The sequence below is a fragment of the Morone saxatilis genome, unplaced genomic scaffold (genome assembly GCF_004916995.1).
Source record: "Morone saxatilis isolate NCDOM2014 unplaced genomic scaffold, NCSU_SB_2.0 Contig5, whole genome shotgun sequence".
Taxonomy (NCBI): domain Eukaryota; kingdom Metazoa; phylum Chordata; class Actinopteri; family Moronidae; genus Morone; species Morone saxatilis.
Window position 1 is genome coordinate 21,520,295 of NW_023340095.1, and position 18,279 is coordinate 21,538,573.

The 18,279-nt window shown below is 40.1% G+C and overlaps 1 protein-coding gene across 1 annotated transcript in view; it reads right to left on the reverse strand.

Moving 5' to 3' along the window:
- LOC118338910 (radixin) overlaps window positions 1-18,279 on the reverse strand; it is a gene marked incomplete in the record, with an annotated part of 39,260 nt that overhangs the window by 17,247 nt on the left and 3,734 nt on the right. Inside the window, 1 exon segment of the mRNA XM_035676369.1 lies at window positions 13,686-13,786. Coding sequence (XP_035532262.1) covers window positions 13,686-13,697 — 12 coding nt within the window.

Below are 18,279 nucleotides of genomic sequence, written 5' to 3' on the forward strand. Positions count from 1 at the left end.
ATGGCGAACTCCATATATATCTATATATATATATATATATATAGATATATATGTATATATATGTAACATGGATGTCCCCCATGTCCCGTGTCCCCCCACATTTCAGCTAAGGTCTATAAACAGATATCTGGTATGAATGCAGATGCCTTTAAATAAAAGCTAATAAAAAGCTAAATGGTCAACAGACGATTGCCGATGGGCTACAAACAGAAACCAGAGTGCTTCTGATGCCAAAATCTTGGTCCCTTGCAGATATTTGTCTATAGAGATTAGCGTGTAAGAGATGATGATTGAGCTTTATTACAGTAATCTTAGAAGGTGGCATAAGATGTGCATTTAATCTCTCTTTCTGCATGTTTTACTGCTGCAGCCTTTAATCTGACAGCATTCAGTCCAGACTGCTGCGGTGTTGAAAGTAATACGGACATCCGACCTACTAAGATTACCATTGGGACTTTAATGATAAAGTGACCAAGTAATGTTAAAGTGACATTTTAAAAGACCATCAGATTAATGTAAAGGAGTGCACGTCTGAAAGGGGTTTAAGTTGGAAGCAGACTGACCCTTTTACAATTGCAGTTAACCCTTATGAGAAGGGTTGAGGACAAAGAAAGGAGACATGGAAAGATAAAGACCAAACATGGAGACAATAGAGTAAAAAACATTCTCCTCATCCAAGAACATACACCCTGGGGGTTAAATGTTGTTCGAGAATCCTTTTTTAAAGATGTATTGATTTCCCATATGTTTTGGTGAGTGTATGCGTTTCCCCAGCGGCATTGTGTGTGTGTGTGTGTGTTTGCGTCTGTACAAATAAAGGACACATGTGTTGATACATATTTATTTTATCATTATATCTGTATCTGCCAGCTTGAGCAGAAAACATGTTTTTCAGGCTTACAGTTTGTGTGTGTGTGTGTGTGTGTGTGTGTGTGAATAGGCGTGCATGTTAATCCAGGGTGTGAGATGTGGTGGGACATCGTACATTATTGATTTATCGCTGCGTTTTGCACATGTTGCCCCTCCTGGTGATGGTGTCCCTGGGGACTGGGGGCTGGTGGAGGGGGGGGCAGCAAGCCTGTGCTGGAGGCTTTAAATATTTCAGAGGGCCATTTTCATTTATATAATGGGAATTATCCAAGTCACTAAATCTAATTAGAGGGAGGGTGTGAAGTTCACCAATCCTCCCACCCCCTCTCCCTAACCTCCGCTGCCTTCACTCACTGCTTTATTGGAATGTACTAAAAAAGCTGTATCGCTAAAGCATCGGGATGAAACATGAACATTTACCTCTAACGCTGCACTCAGTATGATTTATAACATAGTGATTGACTGAAATACATGGCCAAAAGTATGTGGACAGCCTACATTTCATCTGAGGATGATTATCATGGTTTGGGCTAGTCCCATTAGTTCCATCTAATCCATTCCATCTTAATGCTACAACATAAAATAATATTGTACAATACAAGACAGAGGCCTCTAAAAAAAGGGTTTTCCATTTTGGTGCAGAAGAACCTGACTGGCCTTGACATGACCTTAACCCCATCCAACACCATTAGGATGAACTGGAACAGCGACTGTGATCAGTGGATGATCTCACTAAGGCTCTTCTGTCTGAATGGAAGCAAATCCCTGCAGCCAGGTTCCACGTTTCGGTGTCCACATATTTTTGGCCATGTTGTTTGCATACCATAATAAATACAGTCACCAAACACGTGTAGCCAAGGCAATTTAGTGCTTAGTTAATTGGTCTTTTGGATGAATTGAATCAGTTAATTCATTCAGCAAAAACAAACACACATTCTCTCATATGTGGGGATTTGCTGCTCTTCTCTGTTTCATATCATTTTAAATGGAATATCTTTATTTTGGGACAATTTGAGAACATTGAACTATGGGAACTTCAGAGACGAAACAACCGATAAAAAACCCATGATAAATCAATAATGGAAATAATTGTTTGTTGTGGCGACACTGCTTGATAGGCATAAAAAGTTCAAGACAAATAATTGGAGTAAAAGAGAAGGCACATGAGTTTTAGTATTATTCTTTGTGCTGCTTATCTTTCTTGCTTAGAGGTGTATTTATTTTTCTGCATAGCTGAAAGCAAAGCTGTGTCTGCATGCTAACTCCTACAGCAATCCATATCAGCCCACAGATTCTTGTTTAATTTCCATGCTTTGAAAAGCATCAGCACAGGATTGGGTGGACTGCGTGGTGTGACACAGTGTTAGTGGATAAGTCTTCTCTTATACGTCCTTGATGCCTCTCTTTGATTATGAAAATACAAACAGCCTTCATGAACAAGCCGAAAGCAGGACTGATAAATACTCACATTACTGTATACGCCAGGAGATAAAGACAATAGAAACGTGGAGTGGAAAAGTGGTTTTGGAGAGAACAAGAGTGGAAAAGAGGAGAGGTGAAGAGAGACAGAGTAGTAGTAGGACACATAAAGGAGTGGGGGTGAAGATAAAAAGAGTGTCAGAGAGGAGATGTGAAGTAGATGATTGGAAAGAGAGAAGAGAAAAGGTGAAGAAGGCAGTGTGGCCCTGGTTGGCTTTAAAGCCTCTGTTAACCAGCTTAGCTACCAACAGCTTTTAATTATGGCTGTCTGAGTCTCTCGCACACACACAAACACAGTCAACAGGTGGGCTGCATTGCGTGGGCGGCCTCTGCCTGTACACACTAGCCTACTATTTGGCTGTCACTACTTGTTATGAATTACATGGAGGCATAGAGGATGCTGGTAAACACAGCCAGCTAAATGGAGACAGACATGCACGCTTTTCTCCCAGAGCCTCATGAGCAAAGATTTGGCTACAAGCTGTGTATAGAAATCACAAGTTCCGCAGCTAGAATTAGTACATACCACTGATACTATAACAATATCATCTCATACATCTCATGTCGCTTCATTAAAATAATATTTTGTAACATGGACAAAAATATTTCTACTATTGGTTATAGAAGCTGCACGACAGGGTATAGCTGTGTGGCTCATTAAAGCTTTCCTATTTACAGTTTATAGTCATTTATGCGATGTGAGACTTTGCCCCATGTCTGCATGGACCACATCTTCACAGCTAGGATAAGGAAAGTTAGTTTAGTGACATATGGCTCAACTTTTTGCGCAGGAAACTACGATGATTAGTCAAATTTGTGGAAAAGTTGCATTGATTGGACACAATTGCAAGGTCGCAGGGATTGGTTGAATTGTGTTAACTGTTGTGACAATGGCAGATTGTGTCAACATCGCAACTTCCTGGAGGGACTGAAACATTATAGCCAGACCAACACGGGATTCTGTAGGCCAACATTATATTATCAATAATTGGGATTGTTTTAACATCAGCACATAAACATTTTTGATGAGGATCCCTTTGAAATTGGTTATTAAAGAATTAAAGAAGCCATTTTACAGTTCTGCAATTGTTTGTTACTTATCAGCCAACAGATATGCTGATCTAGATATTTACATATAGTATGTATCACTTCAGGTGTTGAATTGATGCCCTCTCAGTCACAACCAGGATGAAGTGATTAAAAGCTAATTTGAAGTTCATCCACCCACACTTAATGTGTGGAATAATATTGTATTTGGTGTTTATTGATTGAGTCAGTGGTGTTGATGGTTTGCATAACAATGAACAGCGCTCATTGGCTCTCACCCCACCTCTGTAGTAGGTGCTGGTTTTTTAGCATTAGTGTAATATGCTGTGTGGTTGTAGCAGTCACTGTTGTGGGTTTGCAGCAGTCACTGTTGTGGGTTTGCTGTATGCCTTGAAGAGTCAGAAACCTAATGTCATCCAAATATTTGCCAGAGCTCCCAGCATTTTAAACACTGAACCTCCCTCTCAACAGTGTGTGTGAGCTTATCCGTCTGCCGCTGATTGAGTGTTTAAAACAAACCAACAGTGCTTGTGGTCCCGCTCTGTAAACCCTGAGCCGAAGTGAAGAAACAAATTGCTTTCACTAAATTCACAAATGAATTTGATGTTCAGGATCTCAATAAGGACGAGAAAACCGTTAGTCCTTAAAACCTTCCATTGTTTTATCCAGCCAAGATTTTTATGATCAATATTTTACAATTCACATCATGCAGCAAGCAGCCTGAACTCAGCTCCAACAAAGGGAATGTATTTTTCAGTGGGGATTTGTGGCCCATGATCGGCCAGGCTTCATATACCACCACTGTGGAGAATTTCTGGCTGATATATTTTTGCTGGTGGCCTGTGTTGTATTTAAGGGCTTGGCAGTATTTGTAGTAGTAGTAGCTGCACTGGCAGCAGAGCTGATAAAAGTAGGATACATGGAGGCGAGCAGTGATCATTACTAAAATAACTACTTTATTACTTGTTTAGTACTGCAAGGAATAATACCTTTATGGTACAATTATTTACACACGTGTAAGACAGAATGACATGTAATATGTCTCATGACTAAAAAGCTTTATAACAGAAGCAGTTAGTCAACAGTAAAGGAAAGGATTGTGGTTAGCAGAGGCTGAGGCCGCCTGCTTTATCTATCTAACGTTTTGTTGCTATCAGCTAGAAGACATGGTGCTCTCTTTCTGTGTCTGTATCTTTGTGCTCCAGCAGCCTCTCTCACACTCACACACACACACACACACACACACACATACAGAAACACACAAACACTCATGTCCAAATGTCTGCAGGCACAGACAAAGGCTCCAATACACACTCACACTTAAAACAATTCCCCTCACAGACAATAGCAGACTACATTAGAAGGGTACCTCTTCCTGCTGTGCACAAAGGAAATTCATGTTATTCACCTCAGCGCAGAATTGTGCGTTTCCCAATTGGTATATTGTTTCTTTCTCCCTCATCTAATCCATCCTTAATAAAAAAGCAAGTCTAGGTTTTAGTGGGGATTTATTGTTAACGGTGTGTATATTAATATTAAGAATACTATAAGCATATATTCTCCCGTACAGAGATTGTGTTCTGTAAGCTTTGATGCTACTTTTATAGAGAGTAAAATATTAAAGATATCATTTCTTGTGGTGGCAATATCTTAGATGTCTTGTATGTCAATTTGTTCACACTGTAGATTGAATATATATATATACATATATATGTATATATATGTATATATATATGGGTTCTGGACTCTTGGTCGGACAAAACAAGCAATTTCACATTAGGCTCTGGTAAATCATGATTTAAAAGATTAATCAATAAATCTAAAACCTTTAAACCACCTTTAAAAAATTAAAATAATTAAAACAAACATTACTTGCAGCCAAACAAATCTAACTGCAGTTTCACTGTTTTGCTGTTGTCTCCCTGTTGAACTGTTCCGCCTGTATCTCACCTCAAGAGGGGTCAATCCTCTCTAGGTCACCCTGTCAAGTGGTAAATCCCTCTTTAGGAAGCCCACAGGGCTTTGTAGGAAATTACATTAAAATCAGCTACAAGGGCGTTGCTATGGAGACTTTATCAGCTCGAGCACAGAGACACATGATGCAACGATGTGCTCACGGAAAAATGCCATATTGTGTGTGCATATTGTACCCGCATGTAAAGCCACCATATGGCTGCGCTTCCATACGTACACACAGATGTCTGTCCCGCTTCAGCACGCAAACACACCACCACCACCGCCATATGGTTGCGTTCCCATACAGCACAAACACAACTCTTCTTCATATGGAGCTGAACAAATTTAGAACACACACTTAAAACACACACTGACAGTCAAATCTTTTTATCCCTCTTTGGACATTTGATTTCCATAAGCAGGCAAACAAGAACAGGCATGCTTTAACAACACACAGGTTCCAATGGACACCAGCAGTATGAATATCTTAAAGTGATGTCCAACTACAGTAAGGTGGATGTATAATGGATTTATTTAATCATCTGAAAGAAAGGAATTTAGGTCAGAACTCCTCTCAATTAATCATTTAGTTGACTGATAGCAAGTTAATTGGCTGCGATTTTCATAAGTGACTAGTCGAAAAGTCATTTATCAAGTAAAAATAAAAGCCTTTGTTCATATCCTTTGTCTGTTAGATGTTGTTAAAATGTGTGTGTGTACAGAGGGCACGGTTGGGGGTAGAGTGGCTCTTCTTTTGTCTGCAAAGCATGGTTAGCGCACGTGTGTGTGTTGTCTATATTTTTCAGGTCAGTTGAGCTGTCTATTCGTCTGATGCACTCTGTTCACCTCCAGCGTTATCTGTCTGGCTGTCTTTGTCTCCTTTCTCTCTCTCTCCCTCTCTCCTTCTCTCTTATTCTCTCTCACACAGACACACACTTACAAATAAACACACACACACACCCTACTGATGCAGCAGTTTCATCCCTGAGGCAGGTTACAAGTTTTTACTGTAGCTATTGTTACCCATTTCTTATGTTCTCTCTCTCTCTACTCTCCTCTCTCTCTCTCTCTCGCTCTCTGTCAGGGTTACTTGAGGACAGTGTCAGTTGGTTTCACTGCAGCTGGGTTTCTTACTGCAGCACAGAACACCACAGCACAGTCTAATGTATTATGCCTCCAATGAGATAGGAATACTCACACACACACACACAGACCAAAGTGTGATTGCATTGTGTGCGCAGTGTGTGTGAGTTCAGCACTCTGACCAGGGCCCAGAGGGATTACTGTGAGACACTGGATTGGTCTCCCCTAGCTCTGCTGCTGGTTTGAAGCCCGGTGGTCTTAAGATGTAATGCTGCGACAGACACACACGCATACACACACACACGTACATTTCATGTGTCGATGTGGCAGCAGCCCTAAATAAAGTTTCCAGATGCTCATATTTGGCTGTGAAAGTCACACCTGACTGCATGCAACTCCCAGAATCCTGTTCTGTACTGGCTTTCTTCTTCAAACAGTTGTCTTATTTTTGCAGCTGTGGATTCACAGCACCTCACTGCTGCCTTCCCTGTGGCATTAAAACATTTATGAATAATTCAAATATATGCGCCTATATTTGAGTTTAGATTTTGCACAAGATAAAATCAATAGAGATAGGGTGCAGATGCAGTTTTAACTAAATAAGAAAAAGAGTGATTTAAACATAGCATTTTCACATTAAAAGTTAAAAACACTACACTACTATACTTCTTCTATATTGTGTACTTTACATCATCCCCGAGATGTTTCAACAACGTAAATCACAGAGAAATCTGTAATTTTATTAAGGTAACATACATCTACTTGCCTCTAGTCGCTCTAACTTGCGGGTAACACGGCAGAGAGTGCGAGGAGTCGACAAGCGTGACTTAACATACCTCACCCGCTAATGCAATGTCTGCTTGAGTCACGTCACATTTCCATCGGCAATGGTGATATGTAGACAACAACTCCCATAATCCAACACTATTTCACAGCATCATCAGAAAAGCCAATATCTCAATGAAAAACGTGTTTGAAGAAGAGATTCTAAAGCTGTAAATTAGTTTGGAAATAGGAAATGGGTATAAAAGTACACATTTAGGAAACAGTAAATTGAGAAGAAGTTGAGTTAGCAGCAGACGGGGTGCAATATTCACCATCCTCTTACACTTGATTGATTCATTCTTTCATCTAGTCACTTGTGGTTTTTTTCTCTCATCTGCTTGACGAACAATCCCTCCGATTGGCCCTCATTTACTGACTTGCCAAGGAAATGACCCAAATGGTTGTGCTTTCACTCTTTCATGCTGGAGTGCAGATGTCCTGTGGACCCTGAGGGCCAGTATAAATGCATCTAAGAGCGGTGATCATTGTGCATGGCCGTCTTTATCTCCTTTCATCTCTCAGATATACTTGATTTTAATATTAAAAATGTATGCGTGGGAACTTAATTATAGTAGCGATGTTGAGGTTAGGCTGCTGGAACTGCTAAGTGGACTTCCTAATAAGTTCCCCCTCATTAGAGTGAAGTGAAAGCAGCTTCCTCTCTGCTGCTTCCTGGCAGAGGGGATGAGCAGCGTAAACAGCCGGCGCCTTACATGGTAACTGGCTGGAACACAGAGGGTGTTTGTGTGCGTGTGTGTTCACCAAGTGTGAGGAATATTTATAGAAGTCTGATTGGAGGACACACACACACAGCTGGCACAGGCTGTCCCACCAGCAGAGGGTCACAGTGGTTCATCAGCTTTACTCCTTTCTTGCTTCTTATTTGCTAAACCGTTGCCTCAGATTGTGTTTGTTTGTTCTTTCACACTGTCTGAAGCATTTTCATGTCATTTCTTTTGCAGGTTTTGTTGTTAGCATTTTTTTTTTTTACCATTCCTCTCTTACATCTATATTCCTTTTCTTTTCAAATGTTTTGAGTTTTTCAATCTGCTCTGCCTGTGTGTGTGTGCCACTACTGTGTCATGTTTTCTTGCTACATTATGCTTTTAGATTTTTTAACTTTACAATAAATATTAGATTTTTAAATATTCAAAAGCTGGAAATATGAGGTTATGTCACAAGTGGATGAAGTAACAGACTGTAGCAGACTTTTACAGTGAGAATCACAACAACAAAACCAGGAAGGAAGGAAGAACACTTTTAGTTCAAAGATTCGGACTATATAAATCACAAGCACACCTTCAACTGGATGAGGTTTTCGAATCGTAAACCTAATTTATATATTGTTTATTGGTCCATTCATTTAGTTTCATTTTCTTCTTTTCTGCAGATCAATGTGCGCGTCACCACCATGGACGCTGAGCTGGAGTTCGCCATCCAGCCCAACACGACATATACACACGTATATATATATATATAAACGGGCTAAACCGGAAGTCCCAAAACAACAGACATTCTGAGATTGCTTATGTAGAAAATCACTTTAATAAACTAGAAAACACTGCCAGACTATAAAGCATTGAGGAGAAAATCTATTTTTCCCCTCGCTGTGTGACAAAAGAAAAAGATTAAAAAATGCTCTTACAATAATAATCTGACCAACAGTCTCCCCATGTATTTCCAATGTTTATTCATGCCAACTACGTGGATGATTACATGTTCTGTCATTCAATGCTAGTGCACTGTTGGATATTATAAAAAGGGCAACAGCATTCACCATCAAATAACATTAAAAAAAACAAACAAAATATTTGTCCTTTGTTTGTTCTGTTCTTGTCGTTTGTCTGAAATATCCTCCCCCCGTACATTCCCGACATTATTACTGGAGAGGCTGCATCCTACAACTTCCAGAACTTTCTGAAACCCATAATCCGACACAAACACCCACTTCAAGCAGCGGTTCGTTAAAGGTGTAAAAGCAAGCAGGGTTTGAACTTCTCTATCAAGCTTTAACTTTGCAACTACTTCTCGTGTGTTTCAACAGGTGCAACACTCTGAATGCCTTCAAAGAGAGACTGACCTTAGATGTGCACCCTTATCCCCTTTTGATCGACTATCTCTGTCTCTGTACTCGCTATGAGGGCCAGCTTTTCACTCTACTTCTGAGTGTGGCAGCTAACAACACTTTTGCTTTTAAATGAGTTCAGAAGACACGAAGGTTTGACACTAGTTTGTAGTGTACATGCCAAGTTCTAAATGAAAATCTTCATTGTGACCATTTGAACACAGGAATACTACTTTCCTTTATAATCCTTCTGCAACTGTCAGACATTGTACTGTTTGTTGACTTGCTGTCCATGGCCAAGCTTACTGGTACACTAGGATGGATAAAACAAACATGAATAGTTCTGCATATCATGTCTCGATTTGGTTTCGAATAACACAGTACTAATTGTTGCTCGTGACCTTGAGGAAGACCTAATGTCCGTATAATTCTCTCTGTCGTCCTCTTAACAAAACAATAAAATGTGTTTGATACTTTCAGACCTTGGACAAAATGGAAAAACGGACATTTACTGTAACTGTTTGTGTTCCTTATATGTCTATGAAAGCTGAAAGTGCTGCTCAGCCTGATAATGAATCTGTATCAGTTTCACAGGTGTTGCTCTGTACCTCACCTTGCCCTTTAACCTCTCTGTACTGCTACTACTGCTGCTGACTTGAATTACAGGAAAAAGGGGGGTTTAAAATAAAGAGGAAAAACATTTGTGTTGTGTTTAATTGTGCAGTAGAGGTACTTTCCTGATTGGGGGCTTATAACTAAACCTTGAAACCCAAACAAAATGGTCAAGTGATTCCACAGGAGGCAAAGAGTCATACATTCATGTGACCCCCTGAAGGTGGAAGAAGGTGAGAGCCAGATCTCCTGCTTTCTATTACAGTTGGTTGATATAAAATAAGATAGAACCAGAAAAAAAATCCCTTTTGGCCACCTATCTGGCATAGTCCTAAGTGTTGCATAACATTAACAATACATGACCAGCACAGTGAAATGTGAGGTAAAGATAAGATTGTTTCATGGTGTTTCCTCTTGTTAAGTTGATTAAATCACCTCCTGTTCGTGCAACATTCCATTTCTGGTTAGCCTGCTTACAAAGAGCCCCTTTTGTACAACCCCCCCTTTGAACAACATGAAAGACGTGAATACCGGGGGACACCCATGTTATGTTAGGGGTGTATGTACACACACAAAAACACCATTAAATTAGGCCTTGAGGAGGGTTACGGTCCAGACCAAATTCACTTTTTAATGGTCTGCCTGGGGCTAGCTAGCTTATAGCCTGTCTCACCTTTCAGGGAGACAACAGACTGTTTCTAAGTGGCTCAACAAAACACAGACTCTTTATAGCTCTTGTTTACTGGTTTACTCGGCTGACCTGTGAAACTGTCCATGCGTTTTTCGTCCCTATATTTTGTTCTTTTGTTGGTCTTCAAGCTAGCTTACTTGTTCAATTATTACGAAGCGTGCCTGCAGGGGCCCGTCAGCTTTTAATCCAATGTGACATTTAAGTGTTTTCATGGTGGAGAATGCACAGATGAAGCAGTAAAAGGTTGATGTGTTTACGGCTAGGCTTAATGTCAAAGTATAGCCTAATGTAACCGGAGTGGGAGTTCCCCTCGAGGGCGGCCTGGGTGTCGTTTTTCTGGACTGCATATGAACAAAGTGCCCGTCACTCAGTCCTCTCCCAAATCCTCTTTCATCCCTTTGTTTGCCTTTTTTCTTCCCTTCGGTGTGCTTCGATAATCCTTTAACCATTCGTTTTAACTTTCTCTTTTGCTTACCCTTGTAAACTGTCCGTCCATCCACATAGTCTCTGTCTCTTATCTCCCACTATGTCCTTCTTCCAGCTGTTCCTCTCTGATTCTATTCAGTGACTTCTATGCATTGATGTTTCTCAGAGTCAATACAGCTAAATCACTTCATCATCACAAAATGTTAAATAGGAATGTAGTCTTTTCATTTTTCTACATCAGAACAGTATTTTTTCATGTCGTCAAAAAACTGTAACAGCAGTTTAAATGACTTTTATATTACTCCTATAATATATATGCTCCTTTATGGCTGAGAACAGTTTATGACATTGATCTATGACACAGGCTCAACCTGCACTGAACACAACCTTTAAAGGGCTTCATGCAATCTCTCTCTCTCTGCCGTTTCATCGTTTCCCCTCTGTTCTCATCTCTGTGTTTCTGTCACCTTGTATCTCTCTCTTCAGCTCCCATCCTCTCACTACTTTTTTCCATCACATGTCCCTGGTCTCTTTCCAGGAATCAGGCGTGGCCTAATTCCCCATTACTGAGATTGATGAACCAGGGGCTTGGTACAATTGCTGGCTGGCTGTAGATAACTGTGTAAGCAGCCAGCACGTACAGACGGCAGGATTGTAAGTGCCCTGCAACTACAAGCTTTCTAGCTGTGCTATAGTTTTCAGTGACCTCTATCAATCTATTTTTAGTTGACATGAGAATTTGGAATAGGTTTACAGTCAGACGTTGGGGTACTTAAATAACAAAACTGAGGTTGTTTTAATTGATTTTGACATCTGTGAATGTTAACAGTCAGACTGCTATATAGTTTAGGTTGGGGCAAAAATGTTAAGTATTTAAATTATTTTACACAGCTTTTTCTTGACACTGAGATTGGTTTTAATACTTAAATTCTGGATGCTGCTATTTTACACCTTTCCTAAGTGGAGAAGAGCACCTTAAATAGGTTTAATGGAATTCCATATTACATATACAGTATGGTAAGAAAAGGATACATGATCAAATAAAGTCAGTCCCTCTGTCATCATGTATTTGGAAATATTGCACTTGATCATATTTGGGAAATCTGTTTTTCTGAAAAATTTCAGTTATTTAGTTAGGAAAAGAAAAACTGATCATGTATGCATGAACAACAAATGGTTGATACATGTGATTTCACAATTATGCTACCATTAATCATATGTTATTTATCAGTTAATCATGATTACAACATTTGGAATTGATTTGAAAATTAATTCATGCATTTAAAACATATTTCTTTATGTCTGTAACCGTTTCATCATTTTAAAACATCAGTACAACGTTTGACATTAACTTATTGATCGTACCATAAAGCAAAACAATACTATGACCGAGGCTTCAACTGTTCCATCACTGAGAAGACTCCTGGAGTTTATATTGCTGCCTTCAAGGTTTAAATATAGGAAAGGTAATATAGTAAATGGCTTCACAGGCCTCAGACTATAATCCCGTTATTTAAGCTGCGGTGCAAACTCAGTCTGCATGTGTTTGTGTTAGAGCAACATGAAAGCTCCCACTGTCCTTCAGTCCAAAAATAGAGTAGAGAAAGCCCTCTTTGTGTTTGCTCTTCAATAGACAGGACAGTTCCACAAAGTGACCGACTGTGTGAGTGTGTGTGTTCGCGTTTTCCCAAAACTCTTCTGACTGGCATAGCTGATGACAGACTCTGGGCTCACTTAAAAGAACAGATATAGCAGGTATTGTAGGCTGCACTGTAGGGATAAAGAACAATGGCGCGTTTCTATTTGTTTCTTACCTATTTCTTATCAGTGCCTGAAAGCCATCCTGAACTTGCAGTCAACCTCTCCTCTCAGCCAGAAACATTAACCTCCTGAGTACCATTCAATGAGGGTGAAACAGAGAGTATTGTTTGAGTGCAATGAGTAAAAGTGTGGTTGTAAAAGTCCCAGTTCATGTTGTTAGCCTCCATCTTTACGGCAGGAACTCTGTCTTTAACGCTGTAAACAATCAAGTTAACTAGCTGTGACACAAAACTGTTGGTTGTGTGTGAACAACCCTGCTTGTTTAAAGCTGCTAAACAAAAAACAGAAACAAAGATTTCTGCAGACTCTGGTTGCTCCTGATCAGCTTTAACAGGTCCCCTGTGTCCCCCAGTGGTAAAGGTCATCAGTCTCCATGCAGACCTGGCTTCACATTGTGTGTAAGCAGCTGTCATGGTAATAATGTGAATGCATGGCTAATGCAACATACTTTAATATTCAACACAAACATATTTGCCAGCAGTATGAGGGATTTTATGTAACATTATGGTTAGAGAAGGCGGTGACTAACACCAACTTTACCCAGAAACATTTTTGCAGATGCTGCAGAGAATGGAGATTGGCAAAGCAGAAATTATCTAAAATAGGGAATTCAAGGACATTTAATAACTGGAAATTTATGGCAACAACTGCCTGAAATTCTGCAATCTGACACTGAGGAATGGAGCCAATAAGTGGGAGAACCTTGTGGGATTAAAGAATAGCAGTACAAGGCAGTAACTCTCTACATGAGAGGTACGCAGGGATGGTGCTGTAAATCAACCATTCATCTCCAGCATGTTAGGTACTAACCGGTTTGGGCATCTTTCTCCTCTCACCGCCCTTCCCCTGTTGCTGAGAAAACAGAAAGAAGTCGTCCTCCGTCTTCCTGCCTTTCTCTGGGGCACCAGCGCCTGAGACACAGCAACGACAAAAGAAATGCACCAACGTCAACAAACATAAACATCAGGTTGAGTCACTGTACCCTTTTTTCTATCTATTCTATTTTTTCAGTTGTCTTCCTCTACATCTAATTGTAACAATTGAAAAAGACAATGACAGGAAACAATCAAAGGCAAGATTAAAAGGTCAGAGTAAAAACAGGGAAAGAGAAGGATATATATATAGACATGGTTACACTAAAACTGATAAAAACAGAGACTGGATGGAAAGATAATAAAAATAAATGGGAGACACCACACAGCTATTTCAAGTGTCCTCCGTTGTTCCCATTGCAGACAGGAAAATACAGCCTGAATGGGGCAAAGTGTTGGCAATTTCCATTTACACAAAGAGGGATCAAGCACAAGAGAAAAGTGAAACTGCATTTGCTTAAGAAAAATTCTTAATAATCATGTTATTTATACTGATGCCAAGTTATGTTGCAACTTGCATCTGAGAAGAACTAATTAAATGATGGCCTGGAGGTTAACTCAACTGCATCTTCCAACAAGGGAAACTGTTACTGAGAGTCAACCAGGGAAACGCACACAGAAACACACAGCAACACAACTTTGGCTATGGCTGAAAGTTCATCTGAAGCTACAGTGACAGAAGTGTATCTGCACTTTTACCAGCATAAAACAAGGTTGGTGGCAGTTTGGGGAAGACAAACGAGAAACTGAGTGTATCAAAGACGCGACAGAAGAAGGAACAAGCAGCTACAGAGAGTACTGGCCAAGTAGCTGAGAGGAAGAAAAGAGAACTCCAAAAATAAAGACACAGAAATCATAGAGACATGGAAACGTGTGTGAAGACAAAAAAAGGTTTCCTCTTTTCTCTTTTGCTCTAATTTTTTTCATGAGGTTTAAGCTTACCCTTGACATGCTAACTGTTACTTTTTTTGAAGTGATGTTTATCTGGACAGCGTGGGTTTATCTAGAACTGCATGTCAGCTAAATGATGAGAATCTAAAATAGACAGAGCAGTTGGTAGGTGTCCCATAGGTGCCAGATCTTTGTGATGTGTGAGGCCAGAAATAGACCTTTCTCAAGTGTCAGCGCAGAGAATTAAACCAGGCTCGATCACAAGCTCAGTCTGAGGGCAGAAACAAACTCAAAACTAAGGTTACACCTGGGGATGGGAGTCAAGAACTGGTTCCAGTTGAAAACCGGTTCCAAATTGCCTGATGCATCGTAATAGTACACCTCGAGGCTTATCAATTCCTTTAATCGATGACAGTTGCACACCGCAAAACGATGACGTCAAACTCATGCGTGTGTGCTGCTGGAAACTTGTGTGTCAATGTGCCTTCATTTCACAAAGAAAAATGACAACAGTGTTGGTTGCAACCTCTGTACAATGACGGGAATGGAGAACTGGTTCCAAATTAAACAGCGGTTAAACAGTGGAGCTTTTGCACACCTGAGTCACCTCCATGCCTTTTGTTCTACTCTTTTTCTAAACTCTGTTCTGTTGACAATGAAAACCTGTGCGGGCCTGTGTGCGAAAATTGATCAGAAACCCATCAAGGAGATAAAGAATTGGATCAATAAGCAGAATCGATAATTGCATTGGTATCAATAAAATCTCATCAGTTCCCCTCCCTAGTACCATTCTGAATCTGAAGTGTTCAGTGTCATGTAGTAGGTATTAGAGAGGTTTGACCCTAATAATCCAGCCAGGGTTTGTTCATCAACTGGCCTGATTAAGAGCATTAGTGTGATGTCTTCACTATATTTTCATTTCAAAAATGTTCAAGCTAACTTAATGCAATGGTCTAGATGATTAGTGCACTGGCACACAGAAATATTTAGTGTGGTTTGTGGTGAGTTCTAGGTCATAAAAAACCCATAAAACACTATGTTTTCAGAGTGGCGCTCCTCACGCTCCTAGAATATTGATACTTTTTGGTGGACGTGACTAACATGCTTCCTAAGTTCTTGTGAAAAGAAAACAATTGTTTAGTTCAAAGACTTATGTGAATTTTAAAAAATGGGAATATGGGGACTTTGGGTATAATGAATGGATGACATTGCCTTATGGCGTTCATGAGCATTTTATAACAATCAACAGCTTAATCAGCCACCATGACAGAGCATAAATCTGAGAGTAGCATACCTCATACAACTCCATTTATGTCACAGATGTCTTAATGCCTCTTTAACTGTCCTGAAGGTTTCCATTTCCATTAGAACCATATTCCAGACTGGGAAATTGGGGTTTATACATATTTTAAATGTATTGAATATTTTTGAGGCATACTGCAAGTTTTATAATCACATCAGAGAGCATTATGAATATACTTTGAAAAAAGTGGCCTAATTAAGCCATAATTATCTCATTTACATCAGTCTTCAGGAAATTTGCTCTGATGTGCCACCTAACTGTCAGTGTCCTTCTGGGGTCAAAGCCTCAAGGTGTACGAGGCCTGGGATACGTCAAAGTGAGCACTGGTAAGCAGACCAGCCTCATTCACAAGGCTCAAAAACAGCCCAACTAAACCAGGATGGTTATTTCACTGTCCTCTATAACACCATTTACACTAGAAACAGTTCAAATAGAAGGGAGAAAAACCACAGGATTAGATTATGATACCAAACACTTTCATCAAAGTCTTTCATTATTAAGACTGCAGAGATCTTAACATCTGAACTTAACTGCTGCACCCAGAACAGTTGGAGGACTGGAGAAGTTTATCTTTTGGCAAGGGCCGTGGGTTGAGTCAGCATTATTTAAAATCGATGCATAGGTGCAACAAAGTACTATCTGCACCTCTAAGTTCAGTGGTTCCTTGCAGTAGTTTGGCTGCAGACTAAAGAAAGATATAAGCACTACGCACACCCTTAATGTGTTACTGGTACCTAATTTATTATCAGCCACACATATGAGTCCATACAATGGAGGTTTGAAGTCCCTTTGGTTAAATGCCTAAAATCTAAAGCAGGCAGACTTAATAAAACTGCACAATATGCCGCCGGTGGTGGGTTTATCAGCTGGGTCTCCCTACACCTCGGTATCTCTCTTTCTCGCGCTACGTCTTTACTTTACGCCTTATCAATGGTGAGAGTGGCGGTGAGAGGGTGAGGAGAAGCAGAATAAGAGGAGAGCCAGTCAGCGAGGGGAGCGCATAAGAATTCAAAGCTTGCATTGACCCACATACCTGCAGCCAGGAGATAGGTAAAGACACTGAATACTCAATGAACTAACAGACTTAGAGCTGTCTCACTCCTCTGCAAAGAAAACTGGAATGTATAAAGTTAAGAGATGGTCGCTTTTGAATAGCTTTATTAATCCATGCTGCAAGTTTTATAATATTCAGATCAAGATATATATATTCTGGTCAAAATGCCTGGGCCAACTTTCTTTTTCTGTGTTCTTTCTTCAGGTCAAAGTAAAATGCACCAGGCTTTATGGAAAAACATGACCCCCTGGCCGACAGACACACACCTTGAGTGTGTGCTGTAGCCCAAAGCATCGGGAGCGTTCCAAAAGAACACAGGTCTGCTCTGTTTAGCAGCCCACTACCTCGTAAACCTAAATGAATACGCCTTCAGGGTGCGTGTGTGTGTGTGTGTGTGTGTGTGTGTGTCCCTTGATTCAGAGACCAGAGGGTTGCTCCCAGCGGATACAGCTTCCAGGTCACCATTCATGCAGAAAGAAACTGTTCTCTCTGTGCACATTACACTCTTTCATCTCTCTCTTGTTTTGTCCAAATCGATCTGAATACACTGTTTACACACACTTTTATAGGGTGTCCTGTAAGCCTGCTTTACAGATTCCTCCTCCTCCTCCTTCTCTTCTGCATTCCTCTCCCCTTTAACAACACTGCACGTGGGGTTGGTTGGGTATCATTCAGAGCTGATGGAGTACTATTATTATTATTTTTATCAATTCTAATTTATGACAGGAAAATCAACACAGTTACGCTGAAAGCAAGAAAAAACTCATCTATAGGATGCCAAAAACAGCTTTTGTTATTTTGTACGTCTGGTTAAAATGTAAACTAAAGAGAAATATATACTCTATATTGCCATCTAAATGTTGAACACTGGCTGTTTATGTTGCCTTCCTGTGGAGCTGGACATGCCTGATCTTTGGGTGTTCAGGCACAACGAGAAACCCTTTTTCAGGTTAGACAGAGTGAAACTGAAATAAGGTTTTTTCAATCATTGATTAGCAAAATCGAAAAAAAAACTTTCTCAACTAGTTTCTCATAAAGTAGGAACTGGGTCTGATTCAGAACCAGTTCTTGATGCCCAAGTGAAAGCTCTGTGGCTGTTTTGGTTGACAGATTGTGGTTTACCTCCTGAGGTGCTTGTGGTTTGGTTTGGTGTGTGTGTGTGTGTGTGTTGTGGTGTGTGTGGGTGTGCGTGTGTTTGTTATACTATATCTACCAGTTATGTAATTTTACAGATAAGAACTCAGAATAAATGAAGCCATTATGTAAGAGATTGTGTCTCTTCAA